This window comes from Prionailurus viverrinus, chromosome F2 (assembly GCF_022837055.1).
Source record: "Prionailurus viverrinus isolate Anna chromosome F2, UM_Priviv_1.0, whole genome shotgun sequence".
Classification (NCBI taxonomy): Eukaryota; Metazoa; Chordata; class Mammalia; order Carnivora; family Felidae; genus Prionailurus; species Prionailurus viverrinus.
Genome location: NC_062578.1, coordinates 16,590,612 through 16,613,258, shown reverse-complemented (window position 1 = coordinate 16,613,258; position 22,647 = coordinate 16,590,612). Strand labels below are relative to the sequence as shown.

The following is a 22,647-nucleotide window of genomic DNA, read 5'->3' as shown; positions in this document are numbered from 1 at the left end:
TTTACCTATTTACCCCATCCCCCCTCCCACAACCCCTCCAGTAACCCTCTGTTCTCCATATTTAAGAGTCTCTTATGTTTTATCCCCCTCCATGTTTTTATATTAATTTTGTTTCCCTTTCCTTGTGTTCATCTGTTCTGTTCAACATAATTCATTTTTTTTTTAATTTTTTTTTCAACGTTTATTTATTTTTGGGACAGAGAGAGACAGAGCATGAACGGGGGAGGGGCAGAGAGAGAGGGAGACACAGAATCGGAAACAGGCTCCAGGCTCTGAGCCACCAGCCCAGAGCCTGACGCGGGGCTTGAACTCACAGACCGCGAGATTGTGACCTGGCTGAAGTCGGATGCTTAACCGACTGCGCCACCCAGGCGCCCCCTCAACATAATTCATTTTTAAGCAGTGCTAATGACATTAGTAAAATAAAATGTCAGCCAAACTGCAATAAAATATTTCCAGCCCAATGAAAGTACTTTGAGTTGAACGCTTTAAAATTTTTGACTTTGAAAGGTTAAAATAATAAATGATCACAGATCCAAAACATACAATGCTAAAGTTATTACCAGATACATTTTTTTCTGTATTGTAATTAAAGCCTCAGGAACTTCTCAGTTCAGATCCTGTAAGGTGATCCCTATAGGATTCCTTTGCTGTGTGACTCCTCTCTGAAGAACAGGAAGTTACATAGAGGACCAATAACAAACATGTTAGGAAATTTAAGAAAATATTTATATTTCCAGCAGAGTTATTAAGATTATCATTTTTTAAGTTAAATCCTGAATTCAAATTCTTTCCCAGTTTCCTCATCTAGAAAGTGAAAATAATGATTGCTGCTTTGCAGGAGAGCTGCAAAGAAAAAATGAGATGGTGAGTTTAACATGGTTGAAGCATGGAAGTTCTCAGTGGTAAGTCAGTGTGATTTTGGCTATTATTAGCTTTGTTATTATTATAGAGAGAGAAACTACACACTATGGATTTAAAGGAAAAATAGATCATATGTGCTTGGGAGACTCAACAAAGTCTTTATTAAGTAGGTGGCCTTTGTGAAGAGCCTTGAAGTTTGCATGATATGTATTTTAAGGCAAGATGGAAGAGTTGCATTTTTTTACAACCTTGGCACATGAACCCTGATTCTGCCAGTGTAACTACTTTAAGAGATGTAGGCAGAGATGAAACTTTGTACATGTTAAAAGTTATAGTACTTATTTATGATTGCACCTAGTCAATTAATTCAATAAATTCCTGTTTCTATCTTTGATTTGAAATAGGCAATGCTTATTGAGGTGCTCTAATATAATATTCAAAAAAGCAAGTAAAGGATATTTTGAATAAGTGTTATTGTGAAATAATTTCAAAAGAGCATGCTTGTTATTAATGGCAGGCAATGTATTATGTACTTTTTGGCTTGTCATCTTGTCTATAGAGTACATGTTGTAAAGGAAGAAAAGTGGGTAATTATATTTCACATGAACATCAAATTGAGTGTTCCTTCCTTGTAGTTTTGTAAAGTAGAATTGTGGCAAGATTGTCCCTAGTTAATGCCAGGAAAAATGGAAAATAAATGTCTTTTTAAAAATGTCTCTTATATAAACAAGTAAAACCTGTTAAAGTGGTTTGCAGTCATTGAACATAGGTCAGTTCCCATTAAAACAAACTCCATGGGTAAGTGAATTATTTTGTTGTGTTGGTATTTTGTTGTATCAAATATTGCTTAGCATGAAACTAAATATGTAAAGGTTGTATCACAGCAAAATAAATATCAATATTATTATTAATTAAGTCATTGTTGACAAATAATTTTGCAGTAAAGGAGTTTTAATTCTACCTGTGTTTATCTTAGCAGGTACAAACTTATGGCTCAAAAAATGAACAAGTTCTTTTTAAATGTTTCTTTGATATGTATAGCAGTTAATTTTTGCCTCACATGTCTATTTTAATAATTGTTTTCAAGATATTATCAGAAAAACACAGTTGAGATTGTGTCATTAAGATTTGTATACTCTACATTAAAATGATCTAAGAGGTTCTAGTATTCATTAGCATTCTATATCTCAAACTCATTTCCAAGGGGTTTCTTCATTATAAGAGCTTATTTGGGACTATAGTTATTATCTAGATTTTAATGGTATCATTAATTATTAAAATTTGACATACAAAATTCTGGATTCTAGTCATTTGAGACACTTTTTTTTAAATTTTTTTTTAATGTTTACTTATTTTTGAGACAGAGAGAGACAGAGCATGAACGGGGAAGGGTCAGAGAGAGGGAGACACAGAATCTGAAACAGGCTCCAGGCTCTGAGCTGTCAGCACAGAGCCCTACGCGGGGCTCGAACTCACGGACCTCGAGATCATGACCTGAGCCGAAGTCGGCCGCTTAACCGACTGAGCCACCCAGGCGCCCCGATTTGAGACACTTCTAATATCTCCTGTGAACATATTCTACCCTGGAATATCTACCCTGATTTTGGAGATAAAACGGATTATTATCTGGAAATGCCCTACAACTTTCTCTTGCACCTACTCCCTTACCTTTATTATGCTCAAGTCCCATCTAGAGCCATTCTTCAGTTCTTGGGAACCTTTGCTATGTGTATTAATCAGCTTTTATTGTGCACCAAAATTTCTCAGTGGTTTCCGATAACAAAACATTTTTATCCTACTTACAGGTTGGCTGGGAAGCTACAGCAGCTTTGTTCTGAGCTGTGGGTCAGGTTCAAGTATATTCCATGAGTCTCCATTCTAGGACTCAGGTTAAAGGAACAGTGGCTTCTGGGTAAACTCTTCTTAAAATAGAGGGTGGGAACACAGAAGGCAGAGGGGTCAAGTCAAATGGTGCAAGCACGTCCAGAGTTTCTGCTCACATTCACTGGCCAAAACAGCTCATTTGGCCAACATCAATGTAGAGGATAGAATACTCTTTATATAAGTGAGAAAGAGGAGACAGAAGTGAATATTTGCTGAATAGTATCCCCATTCAACATACCATACTGGGACAGTGACAGGAGAGGAAAAACAAATAGCCATTGGAGAAGGGGGAAGCAGTCACTGGTCTGTAGCAATTCTGAAATCTCACTCTGCAAATGTTGCCAAGTTCCTAACCTGGAGGTAGGAAGTATTCTTTGATTAGGCTCCAATTCTGTTCCTTGGGAATAGCTTTTCTTTTCATTGTTCTCATGACTCTTGGCTCCATCTTCTGAGAGGTAATTTTCCATTATCCTTCTTGGGCACATCTGAAGGAAAATATGTACCCCCTGGCCACTGAGCGGTTTCCTCATCCTGCTACCTGCCTGCAGAATGTTGGGGACCCTAAGGTCTTTAATTTTTAATGGTTCATTTTTCTTTCTTTTTTTAATTATTAAAGTATAGTTGACATCTGATGTGTTTTATTTATTTATTTATTTAAATTAAAGTTAGTTAACATACAATGTAGTATTTGGTTTCAGGAGTAGAACCCAGTGATTCATCTATGACACCCAGACAATGCTCATCCTAAAAAGAGCCCTCCTTAATGCCCATCACCCATTTAGCCCATCCCCCCACCCATCTCCACTCCAGCAACCCTCAGTTTGTTCTCTGTATTTAAGAGTCTCTTACGGTTTGCCTCCCTCTGTGTTTTTATCTTATTTTTAATTTTCTTTGGGTAAATACCCAGTAGTGGAATTATTAGATTATATAGTACATCAATTTCTAATTTTTTAAGGAACTCCATACTCTTCCACAGTGACTGCACCAATTTACATTCCCAGCAACTCTGCACAAGAGTTCTTTTTTTCTCCAAATCTTCACCAACACTTATTATTTCTTTTCTTTTTGATATTAGTCATTCTTGCTGGTGTAAGGTAATATCTTCTTGTAGTTTTTATTTGCATTTCCCTTATGGTTAGTGATGTTGAGCATCTTTTCATATGTCTGTTGGCCATCTGTAGTCTTCTTTGGAAAAATTTCTATGCAGGTCCTCTGCCCATTTTTTAATCCGAATGTTTGGTTTTTTGGCACAGAATTGTATAAGTTCCTTATGTATTTTGGACATTAATTTCTCATCAGATATATTGTTTGTAAATACCTTCTACCATTCAGTAGGTTGCCTTTTCATTTTGTTGATGGTTTCCTCCACTGTGCAAAAGCTGCTTATTTTGGTGTAGTCACAGTAGGTTTTCTTTTGTTTTTGTTGTCCTTGCCTGAGAGACATACCCAGAAAAATGTTGCTAAGGCTGATGTCCAAGAGATGACTGCCTATGTTTTCTTTTAGGATTTTTATGGGGGGACTTGGGTGACTCAGTCAGTTAAGTGTCTGACTTTGGTCATGATTGCACAGCTCATGAGTTCAAGCCCCATGTCGGACTCTGTGCTGACAGCTCAGAGCCTGGAGCCTGCTTATGATTCTGTGTCTCCCTCTCTCTCTGCCCCTCCCCCTCTCACGCTCTGTCTCTCTCTGTCTCTTTCTCTTTCAAAAATAAATAAACATTAAAACATTTTATTAAAAAAAAGGATTTTTATGGTTTCAGGTCTCACAGTTAGGTCTTTAATCCATTTGAATTTATTTTTGCATATTATGTAAGAAAGTGGTCCGGTTTCATTCTTTTGCAAGACTTGGATAGTATTTAGCTATCTAGTTTAACCACCGCCACTTACTGAAGAGACTGTCCTTTTCCCATTGTATATTCTTGCCTCCTTTGTCATAGATTCACCATATAAGCATGGGTTTATTCCTAGGCTCTCTGTTCTGTTCTGTTCATTGATCTTTGTGTTTGTTTTTGTGCCAATACCATACTGTTTTGATTACTATGGCTTTGTAGTATAGTTTGCAATTTGGAGGTGTGATACCATTCTTTCTCAAGATTGCTTAAGCCATTTGGGGGTCCATATGAATTTTAGTAAACTTTTTTCCAGTTTTCTGAAAAATACTATTGGTATTTTGATAGGTATTGCATTAAATTTGTAGGTTGCTTTGGGTACTATGGATATTTTAACAATATTAATTCTTTCAATCCATGAGCCTGGTATATCTTCCCATTTGTTTGTGTCATCTTCAATTCTTTCATCAATATCCTATAGTTTTTAGAATACAGGTTTTTAACCTCCTGGGTTAAATTTATTCCTAGGTATTTTCTGTTTTTGATGCAATTATAAATGGGATTGTTTCTTCAATTTCTTTTTCTGCCACTTTGCTATTAGTATATAAAACCACAATAGATTTCTGTATATTAATTTCGTATCCTGCAAATTTCTGAATTCATTTGTTAGTTCTAATAGGTTTTTGGTGGAGTTCTAAGGGTTTTCTTTGTATAGTATCATGACATCTGTAAATAGTGAGTTTTACCTCCTCCTTACCATTTTAAAGGTCCTTTATTTCTTTTTCTTGTCTGCTTGCTGCTGCTAAGACTTTTAGTACTATGGTGAATAAAAGTGGCAAGAATCAAATTTCTTGTTTTTTTCTTGATTTTAGAGGAAAAGCTTTTAGTCTTTCTGTTTTTTATATAAAATTTTAATTGAAAATAGTTTTAGATTTACAAAAGTTGCAGAATTCCATGTACCAAACACCTAGCTTTTACTGTTATTAAATCTTACATTAGTCTGGTATAGTTGTTACAATTAATGAACCAATTTTGAAACATTATTATCCTGAGGTCTTTTTCATGGCTAATAGAGTCATAGTCAGTCTCTCTCTCTCTCTCTCTCTCTCTCTCTCTCTCTTTTTAATTTTTTTTAATGTTTAATTTTTTTGAGAGAGAGATTGAGATGGAGAGCATGGGGGAGAGTTAGAGAGAGAGGGAGACACAGAATCTGAAGCAGGCTCCAGGCTCTGAGCTGTCAGCACAGACCCCAATGGGGGGCTCAAACTCTTGAACCATGAGATCATGACCTGAGCCAAAGTCTGAAGCTTAACCCCCTGAGCCACCCAGGCATCCCTAAGTCACAGTCTCTTTTAATCAGGGCAACGGTGTTTTGAGAGTTAAATTCCTCCCCAGAAACTATTTTTAATTTTTTGTGTGTGATTTAGTTAACTCCATGAGACAACCATAGCCACAGTAATTTTCAAGTCATGCCTCTATTTCTCTCTAGGTGTAATTACAGAGGGTTTGAGCTTATTAGGTTAGTGGAACTTAGTCCTCATCTCTTTTCTATGAGCCATTTTGTCCAGATGAAAGAATTTACTGGGTGCTCTCTTAATACATTTAAACGTTTAACAAAACATATGACAGTGATATTTATTAGATCTTTGTCTTGAGACTTGGTCTTAACTAGCATCAATCAGAGTTTGTGGTTTTTAGCATTTTTCATGTTTTCATTTTTCTATTTGAAGATGAGAAACTGGGGCGCCTGGGTGGCGCAGTCGGTTAAGCGTCCGACTTCAGCCAGGTCACGATCTCGCGGTCCGTGAGTTTGAGCCCCGCATCAGGCTCTGGGCTGATGGCTCGGAGCCTGCAGCCTGTTTCCGATTCTGTGTCTCCCTCTCTCTCTGCCCCTCCCCCGTTCATGCTCTGTCTCTCTCTGTCCCAAAAATAAATAAAAAACGTTGAAAAAAAAAATTAAAAAAAAAAAAAAAAAGAAGATGAGAAACAGTTCTATTTTTAAAATTTGCAATGGAATTTCTGGAGTCACTCTTTACTCTTTCATCCCTGCTTACAAGCAGGCCAGTTCTTTCTTGAAAGGCTTTAATCGAAGGCAGTAACCAATTCATGCTAATAACAGTCTGTCTTAAAATTTTGTCACCCCAAACCACCCATTCATGAGGTATGTTTTCTGTCTTCAAATTATTGCAGGTTTTACCAAATTTTTGCTTCTACATAATCTTGCTGCTACTACAAGATCATCATGTTTCCAGTCTTCAACACTTTCTTGCTGCCTGCTTTTCAGTCCCAAGGCAAGGACAGTATTTTAAGTTCTTATTACAACAGCATCATACTTTTAGGGAATAATTTGTATATTAGTCAGCTTTTGCTGTAATAATGCTGTGTAATAAGCAACCCCCAGATTTCTATGACTTATAAAACAAAGATATTTTGCTCATGAGTCTGAGGTTGCCTGCAATGGCTCTGCTCCAGCCTGCAGGTGGTTCAAGTATGCTTTTCTATACTCACTCTGGGACCCAGGCTTAAGGAGAGGCCTCTATCTGTGGCAAAGGGCAGGAATGCAAAAGGCCACACCAAATCACAGGAGCACATTTTAAATCCCCTATGCACATTTTATTGGCCAAAGCAAGTCAAATGTGACCAGACCTAATGTCAATGGAGGGAGGAGAGAAAATAGCAAATACTTATATGACAATAATACCATCTACCTCACCAGGCAAAGGTCTGGCCTCTGTTATTCATCATTCATGTGGTCACTAAAATGTATGAGGAGCAGGAAGGTGAGAGATGAAATATGGTTAGGGGAAAATTTTTTTTTAATGTACACCCACTTAAAATTCAAGCCCCCTTTTTCCTCCCCATTAAATAGTTCCTTTCCCTGAAAGACCAGCTAGGGCTGGGCTGCATCAGTACTTAATATCCCTAATATCTGACTCCAATTCCATGGCTGAATGCTCCTCAGTGCTCCAAGGGCAGCTTTTTTGCTGTTCACCAGTTGTCCAGCTCCTAATGACCCAGAGATTGCTCTTTCCAACCCTACTACCTCTGCAGCAGATGAGACAGCTAATCCTTTTGTCTTTTAAAGGAATTTACAATATCCTGATAAGTCTCCAAGTTCTTTACTGGTTTTAAGCAGAGAGAAGAACTGAAAGCAGAGTTGTTCAGGCATGGTACTAACCATCCCATCCCTTTCTTCAATGCCAAAGTCCTAGTATAACAGATGTACCCTTACACCTGCTCCTCCTGGAATATTGGACAGCAGGCCTTAGCCACACTTGTAATCCTTCCATTTTTCTCATTGCCTTCCTCTTTTCATTCCCACTGACTCCAACTCATTTGGGCCATCAAAATCTCTAGCCTGGTTTCCTGCAACAGCCTTTGAGCCTGGCTCTACTCCAGCCTGCCCACCTCCAAACCACTCTCCACTCAAAGTGATTCAGAGTGGTCTTTCTGGGATGAAAATTTGATCTTGTGGCCCTCTTGTCTTAAATCATTCAGTGTTTTTACATTTTGTCTCTAGTAAATAAAAAGGGGCTTTTCCATGTATGCCCCCTCTTGTCCCAAAATATTCAGCCTTGGTAAAAATAAATCAAGCTTCTCCCACCCACTCAGACTCTCACACCTTCAGGATTTTGAATAAAAGTGAAATAATCCTGGTAATTCTGCTGGATGGGCCTACTGGGCAGCAGAATAGGCCTGAAAGCTGAAGTTCCCACAAGGTTGCCCCATCCCAACCCAGTTCCTCCATGCGCCACCCCTGACTTCCCCAAAGAGGGAAATAACTGCAGACAGAAATTTATTCAAACAACTGGACACATGATATCAGCTCCACAAATTGTGAAACTTAATTCCTACATCTACTTGATCTTGTCTGTGTGGTATCAGGAAGTAAGTAAAGAGCTGTGGAGAAGTTCATGGAGCCGGAAAAAAAATTAACATTTCAGGAAATTTGAAATAATTCTCTTCTTTAGGGTTCCATAAACTAAAAGATAACAATTCCTACCTCAGGTAAGAGTATATGACCTCATGAGGTACCTTCTTAAGATTCTCTGGCAGCATTCCTGGGAGGTAGAAGCCATTCTTCAGTACCAGTTCTGTTTCTTGTATATGAAGAGGTGAAGAGACACTAGCATAATCACAAAGTTGATATAACTGTCAGGATGAATTAAACATAAACATAAACAAATCTCTCTTCCTTGAACAAAATTGCTTTTCTCTTTTGAAACTATTTTAATCAAGGATTTTTTGTTTTCAAGTAACAAACACATACCAAACTAAGTCAAGCACAGCAGTGTGGTTATTGTAAGGATTCTAGGGTGTCTTATAAGACTCAAGGTCAAGATAGTGGGTCTTGTAAGTAACTGAAATGAGGAATTGACTAATACAGTAAAAATTGAAGCCAGATCTGAGCAGTATGTGTTGGTGTTGATGTTTTCATAAAATTATTAATGCCACTAGTTCAGGAGACCAAATGCTGAATTTATCAAATGCCAGCTGTATCCAGCCTCTCTTTCTCTCTATAAATGGCCCTCCCACCACTTTCTGTGCAGAGAACCAGCATATGATTTTTCCTTACACACAGCAGCCACTGGTAGAACCAGATAAGGGCATATAATCCAAAGGAAGCTTATCCATTGCTGGCTAGAAACTCATGAGGTTGACTCAGTGCAAAGGTTTCACCCTAATAGTATGAATGGCAGTTAACCAAGTCAATTAGTTTAGGATCATTTGGATTGGGAAATATTGAAGGAGTAGCCAGTGAGTTATAAATGTAAATGAAACGAATTTGCAGAGAGACACAGATGCCATAGCTAAGAGACCATGTTGAATCAGAGACCTGGAGAGACCTGGCCTCTAGAAGTGTCTTTCCCAGTTCTAGTTTATAGATGCCTATATTACTTTGCTGGGGCTGTCATATCAAAGTATCAAAGACTAAGTGACTTAAACAATAAAAATTTATTTTCTCACAATTCTGTAGGCTAGAAGTCTGATATCAAGATATTAGCAGGGTTGGTTTCTACTTCAATCAAAGATGGCTGTCTTCTCCCTGTGTCTTCACAATGTCTTCCCTCTGTGCATGTCTGTGTCCTAATCTCCTCTTTTCATAAGGATACTAATCAGCTTGGTTTAGGGCCCCTGATAATGACCTTACTTTAATTTAATGACCTCTTTAAAGAACTTGTATCCAAATGAGAATCATATTCTGAGGTATTGGGGGTTAGGACTTCAACATAAATATTTGAGCAGCTCAATTCAGTCGATAACAGTGTCCTCTCCCTTTTATTTAAGTGTTTTGTGTCTATGAAATCAAAACAACATGACAAACTATATTAAGACTTTCTGTTATCAGAGGCAGAAAATACAATTCAAACAGCCTTTGGGAAAAAGAGAATTTATTTGGCTCAAGTAACTGACAAATCAGGAGTATCACTATCTTTAGGCATGTCTGGATTAAGAACTATAATAATGTCATTTTATCTGTCATGGTCCTGGCAGGAAATAGACATCTCTATCCAGCTGGGTTTTAAAAAGAGGGCTAATTGCAAAGATGGAAGCAGAACTTAGGAAAGTTATAAGGGATATTGATATATCAGAGTAAGTAACAGTGGGACATTGTTACTATCTCCAGGCCTGAAGGAGCAAACCAAGAGTGGTTACTGGAACCTGAAGGCAGAGAGTTGTATGGAGAGGATTTCCTAACAGGACTTGTAGCCTCCAATAGAAGGACAGCCATCCTGAGGAAACCCCACAGAAAGGGACTGGGAAATAACCTAATGTCCCTGATCTCTTCATAGCACTCCCACCTAGAGTCAGTGGGGAAGAGAGATTGATAGAATTAATTTAGTCATCCAGTAGTGAAGAGGAGAGAGAAGATCTGGGGGCAAGTGGAAAAAGGCAACACCACCATTAAGACTTGGTCTTGCTCTCTACCTTCTGTGTTAATGTCTTTCTAACAGGATCTCAGCTCATCACCCTTACAGCTTTCAATCTGTAGAAGGAGAGCTTCTCTTGCTCAAGTTTTTCTAATAAAACCCAAGAATTTAATCTCACTGGCCTGGCTTTTATAACCAAACTCACCTCTATTTCTATCTGTACTTATGCCATCTCTAAATCAATCACTGTGGCCAAAGGACAACTAAGCAGGTCTTTATTACCTAAATATCCTTGGAGCTAGCAGAGTGGGGTCAATCCCATAGAAACACATAGTGTTAAATGGGAGAGAGTGACCCCCCAAAGGCAAGTTCAGGTGTTGTTAACAGAAGAAGGGAGAATACATAGAAGCTGACAGACAAAAACAGTGTACATACACTACATTACCCAGAATATTCATAGTTCAGTCCTTGGTAAATATGTAATGATTGATTGCATTTATTGGATACAGTATGTTTTGAGAACTATTCATTGTACATAGTTGTAACTGAATAAATGTTTAGAAAAATTTTTTGGAATATAAATGTTAATAATCGATGGACAGAATTATTTTGCAATTGACTAGGAAATCTTTCTGAATATGGAGGATATTTTTCTACTCCAATCTTTATAGTGATCCTTATGGATATTAACTTATGATTATTAACTTCTTGTTTGTAGAAATCTATATTTATATCTCAAACACTGCCTCTTTCAGTGTTCTGAATTATTTTGTAAACCCTGTTTGTTTGCTTTCATTAGACCACAGTCTTGAGAATTTCTGGCTTGTTTACACACATCACCAAGTATATTTTTAGACTCATTTAGCAAAAGATCATCATGAGAGATGCAATAAACTGAAGTAAGATTAGTGAACAATTTAAATTTAACTGTTAAAGGTTTCTTTGTTCCTGCCCATTAAAGATGACTATCAATATTGCTAAGAGATGTTTATTAAACCGATAAAAATGAATATTGTCTTTTAAAAGTCAAGCTGCCTTTATCTGATCTCAAAGGTGTGCTTATAAAATTAATCATTCTGGTGTTTGCTTGTTATTCAAGCATAACTTTTCTTCTACCCACAGCCACTGGTTTTTTTGTTTAGCTCCATCAAGTTTTTGGCAGTAGTTCTGTCAATGTTTTTTTGGATAAGAAGCTCTGCCAGTAGGGCTTTACCAACATTTTGCAAAGAGTGGGAGTGGGGAGTTGGACTGGGCTGACATTGAAAATCAAAGAATTTCCAAAGTGTAAGAATCCCTGGGATGCCTGGGAAGTTTAGTCGGTTGAGCGACTAACTCTTGATATCAATTTAGGTCAGGATCTCATAGTTCATGAGTTTGAGTCCTGAGTTGGGCTCTGCACTGACAGTGTGGAGCCTGTTTGGGATTCTCTCTCTCTTCTTCTCTCTCTCTCTGCCCCTCCTTTGCATACTCACTCTCTCATTCTCTCTCTAAATAAACATTTTAAAAAAAAATCCCTGTTTTAAGGGTATAATTCCATTGAAAATTTCAAATAGGGAAACTTCCCCTGTCTGTTTCCTGTATTCTGGAGAGCAAGGATTTCACTGTTTTATCCATGAATATTTATACAGTGGACAAGAGAAGCACAGTCCCCACCTTAATGGAGCTTAATCTCCAATGAGGGGGTACCCTAATGCATGGATGATGGGGTTTATCATGGTGTTTGCAGGTATCCATGTGTAAATGAGAGCAAGGGAGTATACCTGCTGTCCATTTATCTTTGCATAGAACATGCCATGGAGAATAGGAGAGAAAGCCTGAAGTTATGAAGGAGCCACTTTTAAAATCATCTGTGTCCACAAAGGCAAGCAGCAATGTAAAGAGATGCCCAAATCTCATGCATTCAATTGTGGAATAAATAACACACAGTAAGAGTGGAAGATTTAACTTCTTTCTCATCTCTTACATAGACATCTCATCTATCTGAATTCCTGCCTCTTCTATTAAGCCTTTCTGATCATTCCAACTCAGAATGATCTTATTTTCCCCTTTTTCTCAACTCCAGTAGTGCTTTGACTTAAATATATAGTCCCTCATAATAGTATCTGATTTTTATATGTCTCCCTATGTTCCTTGAGGGAAGGAGCCAGATTTAATGCTCTTTTATGTTCCCCATGGCTTGTAGTCTGGGGTAAAGCAAGAGCTATATAATCACTGGCTAAAAGACCAGGAATGCGTTGCTCAGGTTAATATTAAACTTAGTTCGTATTCCCGGGCCATAAACCACGCAGTAATTAGAGAGTTATTTGTGTAGAAGCAGCCTTGAATGTAACTGTAATGGAATAGATCCTGTCTGATAGTTGGATGAAATAGACCAGCCTAATAAAAAACTAATAAATTAGGTCAAAACTGACCCAGAGACCATCAACGCTGGAAGAGTTTGTACAAAAAATCATTTGTTGTACAGCTCCTCATTTTACAGAAAGGAAACCAAGGCCCTTCGATGTTGTGGCTTGCTTGAGGTCACCCTGAATTAGGGATTGAACCCAGACCAGTAACTACAGTTCTTGACCAAGTTGTTGGGTAAAATGTCAGGTTATATGTAAGTCAACGAGATGAATACTCAACCTGTGTTTGCCAAGTCATCATAATAGTAACTGCCATTTTTCAAACCACTTTTTAGTGTTTCTGGCAACCATGTCAGGCACTTCCCATAGAGAATACGTTACTTTATTTAATCTTCACAACCCACCAGAGGGAGATGCTGCATCAGTCAAGATTCCTTTTGAGAACAGAATCAGTAGGAGGCACAAATTTATGAGATTTGGTGCAATTGGTTTATGTGATCATGGTGGCTGACAAGGAAAGTCCAAAATCTATAGAGAAGAGTAGTCTGGGATTGAAGTTGCTGTCCACAGGTAGAATTTCTTCTTCTTCAAGGAAGCCTCAGCACTACTTTTAAGTTCTTTCAACTGATTGAAGCAGGCCTGTGAAGATTATCCAGGATAATCTCCCTTACTTAAAGTCAACTGACTATGGACTTTAATGACATCTGCAAAACACCTTCATAGCAACACTAGAATAGTGATTGAATAATTGAAGACTTGTAACCTAGACAAGTTTACACAAAAAACTGATTATCACAGGTACAATTATTCTTAACTAGTTCCCCAAGTGACAGAGGTGGTTAGTGGCAGAGCCAAGTCCTCAGGCTTTTTCTGCCTATCTCTACAACCCATGCAGCCATACAGTGTGCAGTCTCTGAAAGCAAACCTGAACAAGTTCTCATACCACTCTGAGCCCCAGATTGTTTCCTCTGTGAAATAAGGAAAATCACATCCCTGGCACAGAGTTGATATGTGAATTAAATGAGAAAAAGTGAGGTGTTAGCACATAGTAAAGATCCAACAAATGTTAGTTTCCTTTCCTTCCACTTTGTACTACATCACACACATAAACACACACACACACACACACACACACACACACACACAAGCTGTGTTCCCATTCATTCCACAATCAATGCCTCAAGATGGGCTCTGGCTCAGGTGCAGGTTTCTTTCTGAAATATTACACAAACACTGCAATTTCAAGGAGCATAGCTATGACCTCCATGAATCCTTGGGCATTCTTTCTGATTCACTCCATCTCTCTTGCCTGCTTTGACTCCTCTCTGCTGAAAGATTAGTTTGCTTTCTTAACTGGATGAAAAAAGGACAAATTGGTTGATTCTGGCTCTTGCTCTTTTATGTTTGCTTCCACCTTGTCTGAATTCAGATCTCTCTTCTGAGAAAAAACATTTCTGCCTTTATGCAAAAATTGTAAGAAATAATCTCATGTGTGTGGACACTTTGTAAGCAATTTCCCCAAAGTCACTGTTCTACTACTTCCTGGTATGTTAGAAGTTGTCTGCAAGGGCAAGAGGATTATATCTGTTGGAATTCTTTTGTCCCCGTGACTTGGGTAGGGCAAAAAGGGAATTGATTACCCCTGCTGTATCCTCAAGATAACAGCAGTCACAACCTGAGGTCCACTAACCAAGTGGCACCACCTGATATTTTGCAGTTTATTTGCCCAAAGTTAAAACCAACAATTTTAGAAGACCTTCATGGCCTTGACTAAATGCCATAACTAGACTTCATTTGACTAAACTTCACTAAATGAAAACATTTCTTCCTGCTAGAAAATCACAACTGCATGATTTTCTGTACTACTAACCTATATTCTTTTGCGAGGAACCAGGCATTGAATGCCTCACCTGCCTCAAACTGCTATCCTTGAATACATCTAATGAGAGCATCTCTGCACCTCATGCAGCTGCAACTGAGAAAAATATCCTATGAGTCTCAAATATACTAGGTGTCTCCAACATGGGTCTTATAAACATGAACCTTTGTGCCATTTATCTTGTCCCCCTCTCCCATTCTATACTGTCACTATTCCAAACTTCTCCCTATGTCCCCCTACCCAACTCCTCCCTCCTTATACCTCACTGTCAGTGGATGACCTTACCAACTTCTTGCAGAGAGCTTGAGGGCTAGCAGACAGAAACTCCTTCAACTTCCTGATTGATGACCTCCTGCTTTCCTACTAAAACTTCCCTTCCCTCTACTCTCAGAAGAAAGCATAATCCTACTTCTCTTATTCCAGGTGAATCCTTCAATCTAAATCTGCTCCCCCCACCCCTTCTCTATAATTTCCTTTCTGGACTTGTAGACTCTTTTTCACAAGATCCTACCCAATAGCATTTAAAGAGATTCAAGTCTTGACTATCAGAAAGGAAAGAAGGGAGGGAGGGAGAGACAAAAAAGGGAAGGAGGGAGGGGAGAGGGAGAAAGGGAAGGCACAAACTCCTCTAGCTGTTACGTTGTCTCCTATCCTCAGACAATCTTCTCAGGACAGTTGTCCTCATGTCCCCAGTTTTTCATTTTTCACTGTGAATACACTGCAATTTGCCTTTTGCCTCTACCATTTCATTGAATATGCTTTTGCTAAGGTTATCAGTGACCTCCCAATTGCCAAATCCAATGATTACTTTCCATTCCATATCAAATTTGATGGTTATGAGACATTTGACACTGTATCCTTGAAAAAATGCATCCTAATTTCCAGGACACCACACACTCCCAGTTTTCTTTTACCTCCTGACAGATTCTCATCAGAATCCTTTACTGAATTTCTCCTTCAACCTGCTCCCTAAGCTTCTGTCCTGGCTCTTGTTTTCTTCTCACTTTATACCTTCTTCCAATGATGTTCAGGCCTTACCAGAAACTTTAATAGTTTCTTTCGCCTTGTACCAGAGATGACTACAACATATCCAAGTTGCTGCAGCAGTTGCAGCATCCCAGGGAATTTCTCTAGGAAACACCTTTCACCCATGGCTTAGAACCTTCTTCACTTTTTGGTTTCCATCCCATTTCCTGGAACAAGGATCCTTGCTCTCTGCTGAGCTTCTTTGCATGCATGACTTATTTAGATTATCAGCCTGGCTTTTGAGTCTACTGTAACAAGAACAAAATTATTAATGCATAAGTCCTTCCAACCTTTCTCCTCTTCCTGGCCTCTAAAACGATACTGACTTTGCAGGTTTCATTTGTTCTCCTTCCCCACCCTCCAGAGAAGCTCTTCCTTATCAGACTTATATTTGGGGATTTTGTGATGTAGAATAAGAGAAAGTGTGAAGGACATAGGAAAAGGAAATGTGGGGGCTGGAAGTAGGGGAAGGTTTTTCAGGACATGGAAGAGGGTTGAAGGAGCAGTATGTGATGAGAGGGAAGCAAATAAGAAAGAGACAGGGATTTTAATAAGTACTGCTGTGGTCTTTTGTATTCATTCAAAATGTCTTTTAAAATGCAAGCAAATAAGATAACTTATATAATTTTGACAGTACTTTTTTGGTTTATGGCAGGTTTTCCTCGATGGTAATTCTGCTATGAGGGCGGACCAGAGGGTTTCCCAAGCATACCACTCTTCCCCACAAAGACTCTGAACCAAATTGTGGATTTCCCTTGGACACCACCCCACACCCCACACTTTGTCATTTGCCTTGAGGTCAGCCTATGTGAAGGAAAGATCCGAGTGCTCATCTGGTCTTACATCTGAGGCTCTGGGTTCTGAACCTGAATCTCCAGGTCAGTTCTTTCTCCTGAGCTCCAGACCAGTACATTGAACTGCTTACAAGACATTTTATCTAGACGTTTCACAGAACCCTCACAGTCAACCTGTCCCAAAGTTGCCTCTTTATCTTCGTCATCCCTTCTTCTTAACATCCCTTCTCTGTGTCCCTCAGTAAAGGACATCAACGTCCACTGAGTCTTTTGCTACAGAAGCCTTGGTGTCATCCTTCTCCTTGCTACACCTTCTTATTCAGATGGTCACCAATCCTCTTTACTTCTTAAATATATTGACAAGCTGAGCCACTTGATGTTTCCCAAACTCGTGAAGTTTCTAAATTTTTCACGTCATGTCACTGGCTACTCATTGTTTTTGTACTCGCAGTCTTTCCATTCCCTATCTCTGCTCATCTGTTAAACATTCACTGATGCTTAAACTTCATCTCTTCTTTGAAGCCTTCCTTGATTGTCCTAAGGGGACACAATCACCTTGTACTATCTTGAACTTAACAGTATTAAGGCAGTTGTCACAATGTATTATAATTATTTTATACTATCTCTGCTCCTAGAAAATGAAATCCATGAGGAAAAACATTGTGTCTTATTGTTGAATCTCTAGCACCCAGCATGGTATCTGGTTTCTAGGAATTGCTCAAAAATCAAACATTTATTACTTATTTGAATGAGTGAACAGTAAATTTGTAAGGTAGTTAGGAATCCAAATTAAACAGAAGGTAGACTTCATGAAGTTAAATAATTTGCTCAGTGTTACATAGCTACTAAGTGAGAGAGCAGAGTTTGAACCTGGTCTGTTACTACAAAGTCCATGTCGGTTTTTACAACAATTGTACTAGCTCATAGCTGGTCGCTCTTCTCACACTTCAGAAGTTTATACATACATACACTTTCTTTGAAGTTTATACATACATATACTTTCTTCACTGATAGTGATAATGTCTCTTTATGGTGACATTTTAGGGCATTCAATCATTCTGTTTTCATTACATATTTTTATGCTCATCTTTGAAGTCCCCCCTCCCCCAATCAAGCTTTTAATGCCTTTTCTTCTACATTTATTTTACAAACCCTAGGTGGTGATATTGGTGGAAAGTAGGTCAGAGTTGGAATCCCCTAGCTCCATCCATTGTCATTTTTGGAAGTCCAGTCATCAATACCAAGGGCAACCTGAAGCAAAGGTAACTAGAAGAGTTTATTCTGAAAAAAATTAAGGGACATAGTAGAACCAATTTTGGGAGAGAGGGTGGATTTAGTGTTCAATAAAACCTCACTATTACTCAGCAAGGATACTTATGTGGATTTCTCAAAAGCAGCCACCACCAATGCCCAGTGAATATTTTTCTTGTATTCATTTCTGAATCTGTATTCTACTCATCTTCTGTAATTGCTACCTATAGCAATGTAGCATGTGATGTCTGGACATATTATCTCAGAAAGAAGGCAGAAACAGTTGGCAGTCTACACTCTGTTTTAAGAAAAAAAAATAAAATAGGGGCACCTGGGTGGCTCAGTAGGTTAAGCATCTGACTTCAGCTCAGGTCATGATCTCATGACCTCTGGGTTCAAGCCCCATGTCGGGCTCTGTACTGACAGCGCAGAGCCTGGAGCCTGCTTTGGCTGTGTCTCCCTCTCTCTCTGCTCTTCCCGCACTCATGCTCTGTCTCTCTCTCAAAAATAAATATTAAAAAATAAAATAAAACAGTTGGTTTTCCCCAAATGGAGGGTGAAGAGTATGTGAATCAAATCAATGGTCATTTTGGTTTTGTTGTTGTTGTTGTTTACTCGTCTAAAGTATCTCTTTTATTTCATCTGATAAGAATGTTGGGTAATATATGGTCAGTTTTAGTCATTTAAATTATGCCACTTTCCTAAGTAGTTCAAGGCACCCAAATTCTCTATAAGCAGAGCACAAGGAGAAATGTAGCAATAACCGTGGATCAGATTTGTTACTGAATTTTAAAATATGCATGACCCCTTTCCTCCAAAGAACTAAGGCTCCTCCAAGGAACTAAGGCTCCTCACTAAACTTTTGTTGCCAAATAGGTATTAATCTTTTTAATACCCAAGGAAACAGGTGAAAGTGTACACTTTGTCAACACTATTTCATCAAACTATTTGGGGAGAGCAGTTAGCAGCTCACTTGAAGATAGAGTATGTAGGGGAATGTAATGAAGATTCTTATTAATTTGTTCCACAAAATTTACTAAGCACTTTGTAAGCATCAGGAACTATACTATATACACATAGTATGTACTGTGTACTAGGGACACAAAGAGTAAACAAATAAATCTGGTCTGTACTATCAAGGCACTTTCAGAAGAATGGAGAGTCATGACAGCTGTATACTGACTGACTGATGAGGGCCATCATGGCTCCAAGCACTGAGACCATGGGAACATATTGAGAGACATCTTGTTGTAGGATGGGGATGAAGAAAGACTGCCCAGAGGTGTATTTGGGCTGGATCTTGACAAATAAGAGATAGGCTAAGAAGCAAAATAAAGGCAGAGAGGTCAGCTCTTTAATAAGCAAAGGAGAGAAGACAAGACTCCTTCAGGGAATTGTAAAAATTTCAGTTTGGGAGCTGGGAGCAGTAGTCCTGTGAAGGGATGGGGAGCAGATCAGGTAGGACAAAGATATGAGCAAGGAAAGCACAGAGAGGAGTTCCATAAAACTACTTTCAAAGATCTCTGTCCAGCTTTGGTTGAGCCAAATGTATGGGACACAGCCTTTTTCTAGATAGGCCCACTTCTCAGAAATTGTCCTGAGAGAGTCATGCTCCAAAGTTCACAGAGCCTGTTCTTCTGAGCTCAGGGACTCTAGGAGGCAGGGAAATGAGCCCCCTTTCACTATCCACTCCAGGAAGTACATACCCAGAACCTTCTTAATCCCACATAGGAATGGGCTTCCCAAGAATCCAAACACTTCAGGTCTTTATTCTTAGACTATCAAGACCAGCCACCATCATCAGTTCAACAGCAATGGTTCCCCAAGGTATGGAATAACAGCCTGCATTGCATGTTGATTGTACACCCAACTGGGCAAGGGACCACACACACAGTCTCTTCCATCCTGTTGCTTCTGATAATTGCTTAGTAAATCCACAAATACATGTTGACTCTTCTGAAACTATTGTCTGATGATAATTGATTGATGCTCAATAAATATTTACAAGTAATAATTATAATTGGGCTTTGTGGTCAGGGAAAAATAAAGGAAAAGAAAATGGAGCAGAGAGAAAAAGTGAGGGTGCAGAAAGAATGTGGAAGAAATAATCATTAATATGATTAATCTCCAGTTTAGCACATATGTATATTATCTCATTTAATATTTACAATGACCTATGATATACATTAATATTATATTGGCTTAACAGGTGAGGAGAGTGAGGCTCAGGAAGTTGAGTAACTTTCCTAAGGCCAAGGAAGTGGTTTTCTGATTCAGACCAGGCTTCTTATTTGTTAAATCTAGCTTCTGAAAGAGAGGGAGAGGCCTCACATTTTCCCTGTAGAAATTTTACTACCAGTGTATACTTGAAAAAGAGTGGCTCCTGCCTTGTTTCAATAACTAAGGAATAAAATTTTAATCTTGCTTTGGAGGCTTAAAAGAAGTCTATGGACCTAACCACCGTTCAACCACCCACACAATTTTCTCGGGACATTCAGGATCACCATTATTACTTCCCCTTCTTGCTCCCTCTGCACTTCAGTTGTCCTGATTTTTGTTTATAATCCTTTTATATCTATTTTGATCATTAACTTCCAGGAGTGACTTTTCTGGGTGCTCTGACTTAGCAGGGAAGCCAGAGATTAGGATCCGGCATCTATTATATGGTATCATGACAAATGCATCCTTTCCCATGGTTTGGGCTTGGGACTTACCATTATATGTGGCAAAAAATTTTTCAGTAAAATTATCCATGAATGAGTAGTAGGTGGCTTTAAAAGCGTTAGTTCATAAATGCACTTTGGCTATCAGATTGTCAAAAGCCCCACTAGAAAATCCATTTAAAAATTAAACATTAAACATGAGTGTTTTTTAAAGTGGTCTGCTTTTGCTATTCCTAACATGTGTCTATACTATTTATACTTTTATGATTTATTATATGTAATCTAGGAGGGAGATGTTCTTATTTAGCCTACAGATAAAAGATTGTTGAGTAAGCAGTAACATATTTTAGAATAGGTTCATGAGGCTCAAAAGGGTAAATAAAAATGAGGAAAATGTACTCCATATCACAATGTTTATAAATATAAGTATAGTTGGCACACATGGGTAGCTCAATTGGTTGAGTGTTGGACTCTTGATTTCAGCTCAGGTCATGATCCCTGGGTCATGGGATTGAGCCTTACATTGGGCTCCATGCTGAGAGTGGAGCCTGCTTGGGATTCTCTCTCCGTCCCTCTCTGCCTCTCCCCTGCTCATGTGCACACTCTCTCTCTCTAAAATAAAATATATATATACATATATATATACACATATATATATATGTAAATATATATAATAGATTATATAGATAGATACATATATATAAGCATAGTCTGTAGTTAAATATAATAGAATTAAATACAGTAGGCTATTTTCTTCATAATTCCTTATCTGTTCCAACAATAATGGTTACCCATTGAACTGAAGTACTGATTAAGAATGTAGTTTGGGGGTGCCTGGTGGCTCAGTTGGTTGAGCATCTGACTCTTGATTTCTGCTCAGGTCATGATTTTACGGTTCGTGAATTCAAGCCCCATTGTCTGGCTCTGAGCTGACAGCATGGAGTCTGCTTAGGATTCTCTCTGCCTCTCTCTCTCTCTCCCACTCCCTCTCTCTCTCTCTCTCTTTCTCTCTCAAAATAAACAAACATTTTTTAAAAGAATGTAATTTTAAGCATCAGATTAAAAAGTGCATATTTAAGTTTCCACCTTGAATTACTCATTCAATGAAATAGTTACTGAGCACCTGCCTTATACCAGGCACCATTCCAGTGAGTGAGGATACAGTAGTGAATAAAACAAAGGTGTTCCCTCATGAAGCTCATAAATTCTAGCAGGAGCAGACAAAAATGGACCCATAAACATATGATGTGTCAGGTGAGAGAAAATGAAGCAAAGCAAAAGATCTAGAGAGTGGTGGGGTGGTGTTATTCTAGATGGGGACTCAGGGAAAGGCCTCCCTGTTGTGGTGACATATGATCAGAGACATGGAGGAAGTGAACATACAAGCCATTCAAGAAACTGAGAAAAAAAAACCTTCCAGAACACATGAGCCATGCAGTAACTAATGGAAGAACATGTCTGACAGAGGGAATATCAAATACAAAGGTCCTAAAGTAGGATGACACTTGATGTGTTTGAGGGACATTGAGGAAGCCAGGGTAGAACAGTTATTAGGATTTAAATCCCAATTAACTATAAACATATAAATATTTTCACTTAAAATTTTTTAATAAACTGCTGATTAAGCAGAAACATCTTTTTGTGTCAACCATATTAAAGATCTTTTCTAAGTTTCCTATTTGGGGTAAATAATACATTACAACTTATTTCAATTTTTTCTTTCTTTTATGTCTATCCTATACCAAGCATATGTGGACACTATTAGGTGCCAGGCAAGCAGCAGTGACCATCACAGATGTATTCCAACTTTGACCAAGTGTACAGTTGAAGAACTTGCATTCCTTGAGATCTTAATTTTCATTATACAGTATGGAAAGGCTTAGGAGCCAGGATTGGGAATTCAACTAGGAAGAGGGATTGGTGAGGGTGGATCCTGAGAAGTCAGTAATAGAAAGGATCAAGGAAGGTTTGTGGGCAGACAAGTTCCAGACTCTGAGAGGACAAAGAGGAGGAATCATATGAGGAAACCTATTGGCTAGAAAGTCCGCGACCCACCAGGCAAAGAGTTTGGGTACCAAGAGGCAGGAGTCCTTGCCAAGCACTTCAGTCAGCTTCAAGAGATCTACGTGAAAGGCAGCAGGCACCCACCACAAGAAAGGAGCTGAAACAGCCTGTTCACTAATAGGATTCAAGATTCGGCCTAGGGAATTCTCAAGCATTTTTGTCAGGGCCAAAGGAC

The 22,647-nt window shown here is 38.6% G+C and overlaps 1 protein-coding gene across 1 annotated transcript in view; it reads left to right on the top strand.

The window, feature by feature from the left end:
- Positions 1–863: 863 nt before the first annotated feature.
- Positions 864–22,647, top strand: part of PDE7A (phosphodiesterase 7A) — a 271,768-nt gene continuing 249,984 nt past the window's right edge. The window contains exon 1 of the mRNA XM_047842854.1: positions 864–905. Coding sequence (XP_047698810.1) covers positions 879–905 — 27 coding nt within the window. The 5' untranslated portion in view covers positions 864–878. The remainder of the gene's footprint in view (positions 906–22,647) is intronic.